The sequence below is a fragment of the Acomys russatus genome, chromosome 27 (genome assembly GCF_903995435.1).
Source record: "Acomys russatus chromosome 27, mAcoRus1.1, whole genome shotgun sequence".
Lineage (NCBI taxonomy): Eukaryota > Metazoa > Chordata > Mammalia > Rodentia > Muridae > Acomys > Acomys russatus.
The window spans coordinates 42,801,118-42,817,075 of NC_067163.1; the positions used below are offsets into that span (position 1 = coordinate 42,801,118).

Consider the following 15,958-nt stretch of genomic DNA (forward strand, 5'->3'; position numbering starts at 1 on the left):
GTAATTTAGTTATATCATGAAATAAATGACATCAAATTGAATAAATCAAATATTGAGTATGTTTAAACATGCTCTTATTAAACTTAATAAATACAGAGTATTGTGTTCACTTTTTTATTAATCTTCAAATAAAAACAAATTGCTTGTATTGCACCTGGGATGTACTTAATGTACCATATATTGAAATATTGAAATTTGTTATGGACTTTTGTATTCATAATTACAATGACACCACAGGTATCAAAATATATCTATATACACTTACATTTACATCTTTAATATTTACAATTTAATATTTATATTTACCCTTATAAGGTAATTGAAGTTTAAGATTCATTATATTATGTAAAATTGGCTACATTTGATTTTCATGAATGTACTTGCTCCAAAAGTAAAACTGAATAATCCAACCCTTAAAAGTGTACAGGCAACTGAACAAAGCTGGGAGCAGACTAGGTGGAACATGTTTTACTTGGGAGATGTTGAAAATTTTTTGTTGGACAAATGAGGCATGGTACGTAAGGCTACAGTTGATACTAAACTCTCTATAATTTGTAGGGCAATCCATTCAACAAATAATTATCTGGCCCAAATTTTAATAGTGCCAAATCTGAGAAGCTCTAATTCAGAAAGTTTGGTCTTATGCCTCTCTCATCCCTAATACTGGCTGTTTCTATTCCATTGCCATGTGTTTCCTATAATCTTGAAAAACAAGCAAACAAACCAAAAAACGTTCTATTTTGTGAGATCCAGTGGCAAATAGCAAAGAGGCCTTCACATCCAGTACACTCATGAGACCTGTCTTAACCATAGAGCAGCGCTGCTTAAACTCTACACACATTTGGTCACCTACAGAGGTGTTTTAAATATAGTTATAGTTGCCACATAAAATGGCCTAAGCATCTTTTGCTCTCAGATTACCCCAGGCCATCCTCACAATGAGGCTATGGCTAAAAAAACACCCTATTGGCAGCTATGCTCCTTCACAGTGCCTACATGGGACAAGCACTTGCTTGGCAACGTGGTTCACCATTTTATGTCTTAGTCTTTTTATCTGAGATCCCACTAAACAATAGATAACACCTTCAGAAAAATATGTTGAAAACTTTCCAAGGACAGCGAGAAAAATCGAAACAGAAAACCTGGGTTCAAAGCATAGAGATGACTTTTTCTTGAATCATAGAGCCTTTTTTTTAATAACACCTACAAATCCCTGATTCACAATATCATCTTTCATTTCTTTTTTTTCATTTTTTATTAACTTATTCTTGTTACATCTCAATGGTTATCCCATCCCTTGTATCTTCCCATTCCTCCCTCCCTCCCATTTTCCCCTTACTCCCCTCCCCTATGACTGCTCCTGAGGGGGATTTCCTCCCCCTGTATATGCTCATAGGGTATCAAGTCTCTTCTTGGTAACCTGCTGTCCTTCCTCTGAGTGCCACCAGGTCTCCTTCTCCAGGAGCTCTGAACAATGGAAATGTTATGACATCAGGCCTCTGTCTTCACAAAGGAGTGTTGATAATAGGACGTCTTCACATAAGATGCTGTGTGATAGATAGTTTCTTAAGTTTTTTTTCTGTTGTGATAAATGCATTTTGAATAACTTTTGCATATCCAAGAAGTTTTCATTATTTTAATTTCTCCCAATATGAAATTAAGCGTGCTTCACATATTCTATATGGACCTACTCAGTTGAAACACACCATGAATAATAAAAGCAGGTGATAGTTTGTCAGCTTCTTATAAGCCATTGCCTTTACTACATGTTTCATGTGTATCAGCTCATTGAAGTCTGTCTGGGATGTATGATGTCTCTGTGGAGTGGTTTCCACCTTATAAGGGTGGAAATAGAGGCTTGAAGTATATAGTCTAGCCTCAGACAAGGTTAAAATGATGATTTTTAAAAACAATTCGCCATTATGTTTCCTTTTTGTGAAATAAAAGCAATATTTAGTTAGGGATGTAATGAATGAAATGCCATTGTTTAAATAATAAAAAGGGCCCATCAAGATGACTTGGTGGGTGAAGCTGCTTGTATGCAAGTCTGACAACCAGCATTAAATCCCTGAAAGATGGTAATGGTTGGGAGATCAACTATATAAACTTGTCATCTGACCTTTATACATGGCCTTCAGTATGTCCTCCCAACCCTCACACACTCACACATGATAATAATATCCAGCCATTGATTCAAAATTACATGAGAGACTAGATCTTCGTCTTTTATTCTTGAACTAATTTGGAAGATAATGCGCGATGTAGTAGGCAAAGCATTAATGTTAAAGTTGAAGGGACATTGTCATTTTGAATATGCTTTGATGCTTGGCAGACATTTCTAGCTTTTCGTAAGAAAGGAATGATGTGCTGGGTAGACACAGCTTTATGGACTAGTTGTCATGTAACACAATATGGTGAGACACATCTATTACAGTGTTTCAGCTTACACACTCCAGGAAGGGAAGAGAAAAAGCCACACAGAATAGGTAGCTTGTCCCTTTTTCTGGTAGAGACAAGAAAAATATTGGCCTCAAACAATCAACTTCATCTTAAGGCTCAGAATATTCTATGAGTCTTAAGCCACATAGAATATTCTGTTCTTTTGTGCAATAAACCTAGGAGAAAAAAAAATTAGTTGATATAAAATACCATTGTAGCTTTTGTTAGAATAATTAAATAGTTTTATTTTCTAAAAAAAATAAATAAAAGAGTCATGGGACCCTTTTCCTCCTACTGGGTTGCCTCATCCAGCCTTGATATGAGGTATGCACCTAGTCTTATCGTTACTTGTTATGCCATTTTGTTTGTTTGTTTGAGTTGATATCTCCGGGAGGTGTGCCCTTTTCTGAAGGGAAACAGAGGAGAAATGGATCTGGGGGAGGAGGTGTCACAGAGAGTAGTGACTGGGAGGGGAGGAGTGAGGGAGCACTGTGGTTTGTAATGTACAATAATGAGAGAAGAATAAATAAAAAAGAAGAAAAAAAAGAAAAATAAATAAAAGACCACAAGGGTTTTTTTTTTTTTTAACCGATCAATTCTCATATTATAATCCCTAATAGTTCTTTTGAGTATGTATGTATCAGGGTTCTAAAAGCAGTGTGAATTAATTCTGAGGCTTGAGAGCAAAATTGTTTTGCAGTAGCTTACATGTTTTCCCTCTTCCTGTTTTTCCTGTTGTAGTTCATCATGCTAACATACCTCTTCATGCTGGCCTGGCTGGGCGTCACGGCTTTCACCTCGCTGCCAGTGTACATGTATTTCAATCTGTGGACCATCTGCCGGAATGCCACACTAGTGGAGGGAGCAAATCTCTGCTTGGACCTTCGTCAGTTTGGTAGGTAGATAGTGAGTGGGTCAATCTCAAAGGGGAAACATAACAAAACAAGACAAACAAAAAACCATTTTGAATAGCTGCCTTTAAAATACTGTACAGTGTTTTGGAATCACCATGCACATTATCTCATAGATAAATTTATCTGACTAGGCATTTTGCGATATTGTGTAAATTTAAATAGGTAGGAATTCAAGAGTGAATGGAAAGTCCTATCGTTTTGCATACATACACATTTACCTTTGAATATGCTGTCAAATTGCATTTCTGGAATTGGCAGGTCAAAATGGGTTCCCTTTTCCTAATTTCAAAGCCTCTACTACAAATGTAATCTGATATCTGTGTCCTAATTTCATGGATCCATGATTAAATGTACAAATTGAGATATCTAGTATAAAGATCACCAAGGAAGACATACTTCATTGTCCTCTAAGATGAGAAAGGACAACCTGGCATTGAAACTAATGAAGTTAAAGAATGCTAGAGGAGGAGAAAGAGGAGGAGAGGGAAGAGGAGAAAGAGAAGGAGGGGGAAGAGGAGGAGGAGGAGCAGGGGGAGGAGGGGGAGGAGGGGAGGAGGAGGGAAGGAGGAGGGGGAGGAGGGGGAGGAGGAGGGGGAGGAGGGGGAGGAGGAGGGGGAGGAGGACGAGGAGCAGGGGGAGGAAAATAACCCTTGTCTTGTTTTGGCTTTCTTGACATTTCAAAGATTACACCCTAGGCTTTGTGCATGTTAAGACAAGTACCCGACCATATGCTATTCTCTGGCCCTTACTTATCTTTACTTAAGGCTTAAACCTCATATAATCAATAATTATTATTCATACATACGTAGGATAATCATTTGTAATATTAATTTCTAATGTCACATATTTATGTATTTATGTTTTATAATATTGTTTACACTTATAGTGCTAGTACATACAAAGCAAATACTTGAACGGGAAAGAAATTAAAATTCACACAGAAGACTGGAGAGATGGGTGAGACAGTAGTTAAAAGCACTAGCTGTCCTTCCAGTGGTTCTGGGTTCATTTTCAGCACATATTGACTAGCAACTGCCTGTGAGTCCAGTTCCAGGGAATATGATGGCTTTTATGGCTTCTGAGTGCACTGTAGGCACATAATACTACACAAACTTTCATGTAGATAATACAATTATCTACATGAAGGAAAATATTTTTAATGCACAGTTTTTCCCACATAAATTTATTATAATTTATTAAGATAATATCCTGATTCTTATCCCCCCTCTTGTATCTTCCCATTCCCACTCTCCCTTCCTCTTCTGCTCTATTCCCCTCCCCTAGACCTCTGACAGAAGGGGACCTCCTCCCCTACCATATGACCACAGCCTGTCAGCTCTCATCCAGATAGCCCACTTCACCTTCTGTGTGCTGCCTGGCATCCTCAACAAGGGAAATTGATTACAGGGGCATGAGAGTTCATGTCAGAGGCAGTCCCTGCTCTCCTCACAACCGTGGAGAATGCATTGTTATTGGCTAGATCTGAACAGGGGGGTCTATGTTTACTGAATCCATTGTCCTTTCCACAGTTATTTTTTTTCTTTTTTATTAAAAAAATATATCTATTTATTTTACATATATAGGTACTTTGTCTGCATGTACATCAGAAGATGGCATCAGAAAGTTGTGAGCTGCCATGTGGTTGCTGAGAATTGAACTTGGGACCCTTGGAAGAGCAGTGAGTGCTCTTAACCACTGAGCCATCTCTCCAGCCCAGTCCACAGTTATTTTTTATATGCCATTTTCCAGCAGGATTTTTCCTTTGTGTAACTCATTCCCTATTTCTCACATGCCCAGGTTTCAATTGCTAAGAGTATTTGGATAATCCTTTATATCTATTATTGGTGTTTTCTATGTCAAAATGTTGAATTCCCACAAGTATATATTGTAGGCACTATTTTAATCTTCTTCTATACATAGCAAAACAGGGTCATAGCCATTCCTAACTCCAGGCCTGGGGGAACTAATGCTTCTCCTGAGTTCCATGGGCACACACACACACACATAAATGTAGGTGAAAATACTGATTGACATAAAATAAGTAGGATTTATTTCTTAAACCTAATTCATAATTGTCTATACACTACATAATGATTTCTACCAAAGCGTCATCACACTTCAGCTTACTATTCTTATTATCTGGGGAAATATATGAAGGCTCTGTGAAGAGACTGTGACCAGACCAATCGGATACAGTATGCCTCTGCTTTGCTACAGTGTAACTTCCAAAGCTGTCCCTCTACCATCCTTCCAGATGGAGATCTGAGTCTCAGGGTATTGTGACAAAAATTTGGGGCCAGGAAGATGTGCTCTCTGTGTGAAGTTCTTGTCTAGAGGGAATATGAACTGTTGCCTCTGTTGAGGTTGTAGTATAGAAATCAAGAGGCTTGGGACCAAGCCCAAAGGAAAGCCACCACAGTAGACCACAGCCAAACAGGTGCATGAAATCCCAACCCTCAGTGCTTCGTTTCATTTTCCCACTCCTAAAATTGAAATTTGATTGCGATATAACCATCCTTTCATGGTTGATACTGCATGACATGACCAATTTAAGCTGGATTCCAGGTAATCAAATAATAATTTTTAATAGATGTATGATCCATGATATTTCATGAGTTGTGATTATACAGATATTATCCATTCTTAATCTGAAATTCGCATTAATCTGAGCCATTTCGAAGTTATTTTTCTTAAACCTGTTAACATTACTCTTAAAACTTTATTTAGTGTTATAAAACTGCCACCACTGAATTGAATCAAAGGTGAGACATCTTCCTTGAATGGGTCTGTGCTTTCTGTATGACTTGACAGGTCCCATTCTTTGGATGGTTTTCTCTCTGTGGCATGGAAAAATAAACTGTGTGAAGCACAGTGTTGTAAGTTCTCAAGGCAGGGAGAATCAGAAGCCTTTAGCTCTAATAAACAAAGTGAAAAGAACACGCAGGAGGGAAGATAATCAACTATGTCTAACACTACTGACTACCAAAACAATGGGAAGAATATAAATATAATGTATTTTGATGAAGCTCTACTCCGTTCTCTCTCCTCCCATACCACCTGCTATCATTTTCCTTCCCAATTTCGGGTACTCTTTTTAAAGTCACTGCTTTGTGAAAATCATGTAATGTACTCTGGTCATATTCTCCTCCTTCTCAAACTCCTCTGATGTCCATCTCCCTTTCCTACCTACTCAACACAATGTCCTTAAAAAACTACCTAGTCTAGTTTGTGCTGACTATCTACTGTTATGTGTATGTCCAGCTAGTAGGGCATGGCCAACTTATCAGGGTCCTTACCTAAACTAGACCTTCCTATGCCAGTAGCTATCAGTTTCCAATAGTTCCTCACGTAGGCATGGGGCTGGTTGCCTACCTCCCCTCTCCATCCTGGGGATTTTGTCTTCCTGGGATTGTGCAATGTAGGATGTCACTGTCACAGCTTCCCTGAGTTCTAGAAAGTTTGTGAGACACAGAAGTAGTGATTACAAGGCAGCGGTGTTTTCTAGACACTACAGAGCACTTGCTCACAAGCTCATAGTGCTTGCGACCGCATGAACCTTTTTAAGCCCAGAGATTCTATTTAGTACTCCTGCTATGTGTGGCCATCCCCTAGAGCATGGGTGGCCTGTCATAAACCTCATCGGAATAAACAGCAACAACATCCTTGACTTTCCCTCTACCAGCAGCCATCCAAATCACTAATAGCTCCTCATATAGGAGTGGACTTCCTGGGACCCATCCTTCAACCTTGGTAGGACCCTTCCTTCAACCACGATGGGATTTTTGACTGGCTTGGTATTCAGAATGGTTTGTGCACATAGTCACAACCCCTTTGAGTTCAGGTATACAATATCTTGAATATCATTGTTTTACTTATAAATTAGTCACTTTCAATATTCATTAAAAAAGCTTGGTTTTTTTTTTTTCAGTAGATAAACACAGAGACACAATGTACAGGAAACAACATATGGCAGAGTGTTCAACCCTATATGCAATGTCTATATCACACCATGTCTGGGAGTAGAAAGATTGTAAGAGCCAGAGACAGTGGACAACTATGAGAATACAGTGTTTTCAACATACAACAGGGCCATTACACACATGAACTCACAACAGTTGTAATAAGATGCACAATACCTGTGCAAGCTTAAAGTAGACAAAACATGAGTGTGGAGGGGAGGTATAAGAATAAAGTCCCACCCTTGCTTAAGGAGATATTGGCATCTTGTAGCCACTGAAAGAGGGATAGTAAGTTTTCTTTAAGGGAGTGGTCCCTGGTAGGTGTTCACATGCCAGTTTATGGCCAGATACCAAAAAATATGGCAGCACAAATTGGACTTGAGTTTAAAATATAAATGAGGACACACATTTCAGTGGGGAGGACTTCTTGGCATAGTTGTCAGAGGGAGTTAATATAATAAAATATATGAAGTTATCAAACATTGATTAAAATGTTAAAATAAACTTAAGAATGTGTATGTATGTATATACACTAACATTAAGCAAGGGACATCATATGATAAAAGATTAGCTAGACATTGATATGCCTGTAAAACTATCATCTATTATTATTTCATGCATATACGTGTAGTGTTTCAGTAGTTCTCAAAAACAAACAAACAAAAAGCAGAAAACAAAAACAAACAAACAAAAAACAAACCCAAAGTTAATGTGAATGCAAATTGCCTCCATACCCTAAAAGGAAATCTACTGTCAAGGAATAAAAGCAAGTGAGATGACTGAGAGGGTAGAAAGGCCTTGGCACAAATGCCTAAGAACCCGAGTTTTAGCTCAGAACCCATGTAAAGGTGGGAGAAGATAATCACCTTCACAATGCATTCTGTAGGACATGCACTGTGGTACATGCACTGCATGCACACATGCTCTCATGCACACACACACATATACAAATCATACACACAATGATAAAGATGTCTACAATTAAGAGCCCAGGCTTATTAACTCCTAATGTGGAGACAAAGAATGTTGTTGCAGGATATTTGATGCCATTTTGTAGCCAGAGCTTGTGAATTGTAAAAACCTGTTTCTTGTTTGGTATGGTTTAGCCCTCCCACACACCTTTAAAACAAGAACTTTTTTTTTATTGTAAATGGTGATTAGGTATGTCTTAGCCCTTGCACACATCTTTAATCCAAGAGTTTTTTGTATACAGGATTTAATAAAGTTAACCATAGGTGAAGAGGTAGAAAAGAAATCAGCTGTCCGGGATTAAGCAGGTTGGAGGAAGGTCAGCTGGATGCTTTCTCTGCCTCTCTGAGCTTGCAAATTTTCACCCCAGCATCTGGCTCCTTAGTCTTTATTGGTAAAATTAAATTATCTTGGAATTTCTTTGTTATAACAACATAATTTATTTTTATATATACATCAATTTGTACATACATGTGGAGGCGAGAAGGCACTCTTTGCTGTCATTTTTCAATTTGTTTTTACTTTCCTTTTTCTCTGTTTTCCAGGTAAGCTAACTCACTGTTGACATCTGAAAAGTAGATCAGGCTATCTTGTCAGTGTGTCCCAGGGCTTTCCTTTCCCACCTCCTCAGTGTCAACACACTCAGAGTTTTCTAATATGCATCCTGGGGAATCAAACTTAAATCATTATGTTTGCTAGGCAATTTGTTTATGACTTAGCTGTTTCCCTATGTGCTTGCTGCAACACTCCAGACCTAAATTTCATAGATTCTATGCTAAAGAAGTGTTGCAGTCTAGAGATATGTGTATTTGAAAATACTTGCGGGTGATCCTGGTAGTTCATCCATGAGTAAACAGGCAGTTGTCAACATGAGTGAAATAGCAACTTCTTTTTAATTCCTGCTTGCTAATAGCACTGTCTTTTTAATATCATCAAAAGAAAGGGCACTTATGAGCAATATATCTTTGTAAACTAAGAAAAGCCTTGAATGAGCTCAACAAATTTAATCTATTTAGTGTACTCTGGAGCATAAGCACTAAAATAGTTGTAGTGCTTCCACCATCACATTGATGAACCAAAGCAATGAACTATTTACAATCAAATCTAAACAACCCAGTGAAAGGTTCAATTCACTTCTTATGAAAAAATGTTTTAAATTGCTGCATTAACTTTATATCTCATATTCATAATTCTAGGCACAATTATTACAGACAATAAAAGTTGAGAAATACTTTTTTCCATTATAGGTGAGAAAATTTAACATGAAAAATCCTGGGCTTTGAATAGTGAAACATTTTTCCTTTGAGATTCTTTTAAACTTAAATGTTGCTAGCCTATAATTGTCTATGTATTATAGGGATTGTGACAATTGGAGAGGAAAAGAAAATTTGTACGGTCTCTGAGAATTTCTTGAGGATGTGTGAATCTACTGAGGTGAGTATTTCTTGCACTCTAATTTTGTCAAAATTTTAGTATACACTTTGCTATTTAAAGAATGTATTATAATTAAATATATTTTGATATTTTCCTATTGGAGATCATTTTGCTTGCAATTGTTTCATTCAGACTATGAGAGACTAAGTAGAAAAACTATTTTGTATATTTAAATAAAGTTATTCTAAATGCTTGAGGTGTTCTGGAAACTCATTTGGCTGACGGTTGAAAATAATATACCTTAACTTTATATTGCTATAAAATTACTAAAAACCCATCAATTCAAATGGCATTTCCATCTTTCCAATGAAATGATAGTAAAATGCTTCAGTTTTCATGATTTAAGTGATTTTAAAGATAAACGCTATTGTTGATGAAATGTATGACTTGTCAAGAGCTTGCTCTTGTTAATGGTGTACTATGTTTCCTTTATATGCTAGTGGCCGTACCAATCCTCTTCTCTCTGTAACTGACTTTTTTTGTTTTTGTTTGTTTTTTTGTTGTTTTGCAGCTGAACATGACCTTCCACTTGTTTATTGTGGCACTTGCTGGAGCTGGAGCAGCAGTTATTGCTATGGTAAGCTCCTCACAGCCGAACGGTTGACTTAACTTGAATTATAACCTATTTGCTTGAATACATAATTTGTTTCTCATATGATTTCCTTAAAAAATGCCATTGTCTGTCTAATAGGAGAGGAGTCTGGGTATGTGTGTCACGGGTTAGTGGCACTGGTTGCTCTTTCAGAGGAATTGGTCTCAATTCCTAGCATGCCCAGGGTAGCTCACACCTGGGGGTCTGACACCTCATTCTGATCTCCACACACCAGTCAGCCACATGCTACACACACATACACACATACATACAGAACACTCATACATATAAAATAAAAATAAGTCTGATTTTTAAATAAAGGGAAACATTTAAAAATATATTTATTGATGTATTTGGTGGTAGGTGACACTTTGCCATAGTGAATGTATGAAAGTAAGAAGACTGTTTCTGGGAGTGTTTCTTTCTTTCTACCATGTAAGTTGAGGGATTTGAACTTCAGTCACCAGGCTGCAATCTCTCACTTGCTGAGCCATCTCACTGGCCCTAAAATTTTTATTTTGAGTAAAAAGAGTGTAGAAGGTGGTGTAAAAATATCAAACATTCTTTTGTGGTTAATTCCTTCTGGCCATCATCAATTTAACTTTCTGATTGACAACAGTAGGTTAGGTCTTAGGCAGCAGGGTTAACATACTACCACTGCTGTTTCTGGATCTAAGAACATATTTCTTTAAATTTTCATCCATTTAAAGTACTTAAATAATGCATGTACACAAGTACATTCAATATTAATAGCAACAGTTCTTCATACCATCTCATTATGTACCCACTATATTATCTATCATTATTACTTCCCTAAAATAGTTGAGAAAATTCATATAATGCTATTCTATCAAAATACTGATGGCGTCATCTGTAATTGAAGGCAAGGATTTGTAGTACAATTTAATACAGCTGGGAATATGACACCTTATTGTGACCTCCACATAACAGTCATTCATGCGGTACACATACATGCAGACAAAACACTCACACACACAAAATAAAAATAAATTCATTTTTTAAATAGAAGAAAAAGTTTGAAAAATTTATTTGTTGATTTATCTGGGTGTGGGTAGCAGGTGTACCATGGTGTACATAGGAAAAGTGCGTATAGTTTTGGGGAATGTTTTCACTCTTTCTACCATGTAGATTGTGGGGATGTATATTTTATATTTGTGTAATTTAATACAAGGAGCTATATTAAAATCTGCAACTTCTCCACTCCACTGTTTTGTAGCCATATTAGGAAGGACCACATCTAGCAGAATTGTTCCAATATGACAATTGTGTACTTCACCCTAGAAAGGGAACAAGAGCATGCCATCAGCGCTACACTTCTCCCCAGCATCAGAGCTAGATGGATTGGGCTTTCTTTTCATTATTTTACTCATGTATGGCCAATAAATTATATAAATGCAGTAAAATAATGATGTTTAGCAATTTAGGGACAATACTTTCTCATATAACAAAGAGGAAGGTTTCAGACATTTGAAATTGCATACTTTGGCAATTGCTTTGAATAGCCCTTTATTCTTTTGGTATAAGTTATTTACTTTTCAAAACTGACATAAATTCAATATATTTATCTCATGGAGAGATTTGGTAATCTTTGCAATATGAAATTAAAGTTAATGAACGTTTATATTACCTAATTTGCTCTCTGTGGTGAAGGGCAAATCTAGTTGCTAAGTGATTTTCAAGGATACACATTTTTAAACTGTATTCCCACTTTAGAGAGTAGACATGCATATCATATATGTCTCATATCCAGTAACTTCTGTGTCCTTTGAACTGTACCTCCCCCATATTCTCCTTAAACCCTTGGTCATTCTCCTTTCTATTTTCTGCTATGTATACAGTGATTCTACTTTTCTTTGTGGCACTGGATGTATCTAAATATATAATCCAAGTGTTAGACCAGTAACAGAATTTTCTTCTTTTATTAGCAATATTGTTTCTTTGTGAATTATATGATCAAAATTTCACATAAACTCTAGCACCTAGAAATTTTTTTTGTTTTACACACACACACATACACACACACACACACACACACACACACATACACACACACACACACACACACACACACTGACAGTGCTTAAACTTTCATAATGTGAGACCCATAGCATAGAATGCAGGAATATTATCTATGGCACTTTTTCTCAAGGGTCTTACTGCTAATACTAAAACAAAATGTAAAACCTGAAAAGGAATAGAATGTTCTAATAGATGAGAAAGAAGATTATATTTTTTCTACATTTTGGGGTCACAAAAATTAGAAGCAGAAGCTATTGGTACAACTCAGTGGAAGAATGCTTGGCTAGCATGTGCAAAACCTTAAGTTGAGCACCAACATTACAATTAATTAATATTTTGCTATAAATTGATTACATAAATATATGCTAATTTCATTATTTAGAATGGTTTTTATTATGTATGTAAATATGTACTTTTCTAGGATCAGTTGACCTCAGGTCTTGTGATGTTTTCCTTTTATTAACGTTTTTATTGAAATAGAATTACATCACTTTCTACTACACTTTCCTTCTTATATCCCCTCCCACCTACCCTCCCTCAAACTCCTCCCATGCCCCCTATCTTAGTTAATTTTCTATTGGAATGGCAAAACACCATGACCAAGGCTACTTATGAAAGAAAGCACTTAATTTGGGGCCTCACATTTCCTGGAGGTTAGAGTACCTGACTACCATGACAATTATGGCAGCAGGCAGACAGACATGGCATTGGAGTAGTAGGTAAGAGCTTACATCTGATCCATAGGCAGAAATGGGAGAGAGAGAGAGAGAGAGAGAGAGAGAGAGAGAGAGAGAGAGAGAGAGAGAGAGAGAGAGAGAGAGAGAGAGACAGAGAGAGAGACAGAGAGAGAGACAGAGAGAGAGACAGAGAGAGAGACAGAGAGAATGTCAACTTGGAAAGGTAGGGGCTTTTGAAAGTCTCAAATCTCACTCCTATTGTCACGTCTTCTTCAACAAGGCTACACTTCCTAATCCTTCCCAAATAGTTCAGTTGTTGACTAAGCATTCAAACACATGAACCTATGGGGTCCCTCAGACCATTAACACCCCTCCACACCAAAACTGGTACTCCATTTTTCTTTGATTATATTCGTGATGAGTATTACGTTACTTAGTATTTTACATTCTACATGCTGAATAAAAACATTTCCTACCTTTTTAGTCTCAAAGAAAATGCAATTTAGTCATTAACTTATCCATCAAAATCTGTCATGTTGAAACCTTTCATTTTGCAGTATTGAAGACTGGACCTAGGGGTTTGTGAATGCTAGGCAAGCACTTGGCTACTGAACTAGGTGTATGAGGGCATGGTCCTAACTAAGGTGCTCAAACTGACCTTGAACTTTTATCAAGGTTGGCATTAAAACTGTGATCATCACACTGTAGCTAGGGGTACAGGCCTATACCACCAGACTTAGCTTAAGTGATTCATTTTTTTAAACATAATGCCTTTCTGCTTATTGTGAATAAATATTAATATAGAAGGTCCATATTCTATATTTTATCTTGTATATTCTATCTTGTCGTACCTAATATAATATAAAAATCAATTCAAAATCAATTTTGAACACAATTATCATGAAAGTTTACTAAATATACAAGTCTTAGAATTTCTGAGAACATTCTCGTAGGACAATATGAATTCACAACACACACTATGTAAGAGTATTTCTGCTTATGTACCAAAGAGCACAGATAATGGATATGAAGCCTGCAGTCTTAGGATTTGGGTAAATGACAACAGCATAGACACAAAACATAAGTAGCAATGATAACCAATCTGCTTGGATTACTTCAGAATTGAAAAAAAAGAGAGATTTAGCTGAGTGGGGAAGACATTTCAGCCACAGTGCTCTTATTACACAAATGTTTCCTTTTAAAGTGTAAACCTCTCCGGTATATGTATATCATTTGGGGTGTTTATTCTGTCATACCAGTAACATACTGACAGCGAACAGACTTCCAGTATGAATTATCTCGTCTCTCTCTCTCAGGTCCACTACCTTATGGTCCTGTCTGCCAACTGGGCCTATGTGAAGGATGCCTGCCGGATGCAGAAGTACGAGGACATCAAGTCAAAGGAGGAACAAGAGCTTCACGACATCCACTCCACTCGCTCCAAAGAGCGGCTCAACGCGTACACATAAACACGCTTCTGTGTTCCTTACCGCTCGAATGCATTGGTGTTTAATTAAGGGCCATCCAACCATCCAACCTGTGAAAAGCAAACCGAGAGTGCTTCTCATCAAAGAGATCTAGGGTGACTAGCGGAGCCCCTGAGTACAGCTCTTTGCTGTTTAGCATTCAATCTCTTGATTTGTTAAATTGGAATTACCAAATCTCATCTACAAGCTCCTATTCAGTTTTTGCTTTTGTTTTTGTTTTTGTTGTTTTTGTTTTTTAATTCTCAAGCTGATTTAGTAGTTCTGGAAGATCAAAGATACTAACATTGCCAAATGCAAATATTTGTTTGATTTTTAATCACCTCCAACATATCACACGTAACACTTTTTTTTTGCATTGTTTCTTACGTTTTGAAAAGAAAATAACTTTTTATACTTTTTAGTTTTGATTTCAGTAACTAGTTTAACTACAGGTAACCTTCAAAGGGACCATTGTATATTATGAACAAGAGACAGCGATGGCATCATGATGACTCTTCTTGATACGGAAATCTAGTTTGGAGATTAGTGGCCACATGGCTATAAGCCCTGGCTATTGTTTTCATCAATCTAAGGTGCAATTTCTAAATTTATAAGGGTAGGTTAAAAAAAAAAGTGCTTCTTATCTTTGTTAACATTGTATTTTTTTTTTCTTGATGTACTTAAAAGGTATTTCTCTGATTACTCATGTTTATGTTTTGAGCATGTAGAAACAGTGATGCTAATGCATGGCCAGTTGCCTTTCTAAGATTGTGACACCAGGCTTACCTTTTAAAGTTTAGTGTAGAAACCATTATCATGGGAATAACTACTGTGGACTGTTGGAGAATGATCTTTTTGTGATTTATGCAGTGGCTGGATTGGATCTTTTAATATGCTAATGTGGAAAACTAATTACCTTTATGAAGGTGGTATATTAAACATAAGCACACTAACCCCTCAAGACTTGTTTTACCCACTTAAAACTTCTAATGGATTGCACCTCTGTAAGCTATTTCTTAAAATGTGTATGATATATTTGAAAAGACTTCCATTAATATAATAGCTTTGCTTGCAGCCTTCCAATCTATGTCGGTTTACCTGTAGCATTTTCTAAAGGGTGGTCAGAGGCCACTGTAGAATGTATTGTTTGGGAGTATAGAAATAGATTTGTGTTTTTATTTCAAGTAAGTCATTTTAACCGAGTGTTCATTCATATCCATTTATAAGAAGTACCTATATCAGACAAATTTTAAACGAGAAACAATCAGTATTACTGGACCAAATTTGTTTTTGCTTTGTTTTGTTTTGTTTTGACCTTGACTCTCTTTTGATTATTTCTAATGCTACAAGAATGCTGTAAAGTGTCATTTAAAATAAGGATGTAACCTGACAATATATTTTGTCGGTGTATAAACCTAGGTAGTGTTGTGCACTGATTTGATCATTGTGAAATCCTCCCTCAGTGTAA

At 36.8% G+C, this 15,958-nt stretch overlaps 1 protein-coding gene across 3 annotated transcripts in view; it reads left to right on the forward strand.

The window, feature by feature from the left end:
• Gpm6a (glycoprotein M6A) overlaps positions 1 to 14,734 on the forward strand; it is a 271,839-nt gene extending 257,105 nt beyond the window's left edge. For all 3 annotated transcript variants that reach the window (XM_051169675.1, XM_051169673.1, XM_051169674.1), the window contains exons 4-7: positions 3,181 to 3,334; positions 9,639 to 9,715; positions 10,227 to 10,292; positions 14,341 to 14,734. In XM_051169675.1, coding sequence (XP_051025632.1) covers positions 3,181 to 3,334; positions 9,639 to 9,715; positions 10,227 to 10,292; positions 14,341 to 14,493 — 450 coding nt within the window. In that variant the 3' untranslated portion in view covers positions 14,494 to 14,734. The remainder of the gene's footprint in view (positions 1 to 3,180; positions 3,335 to 9,638; positions 9,716 to 10,226; positions 10,293 to 14,340) is intronic.
• The last annotated feature ends 1,224 nt before the right edge of the window (positions 14,735 to 15,958 follow it).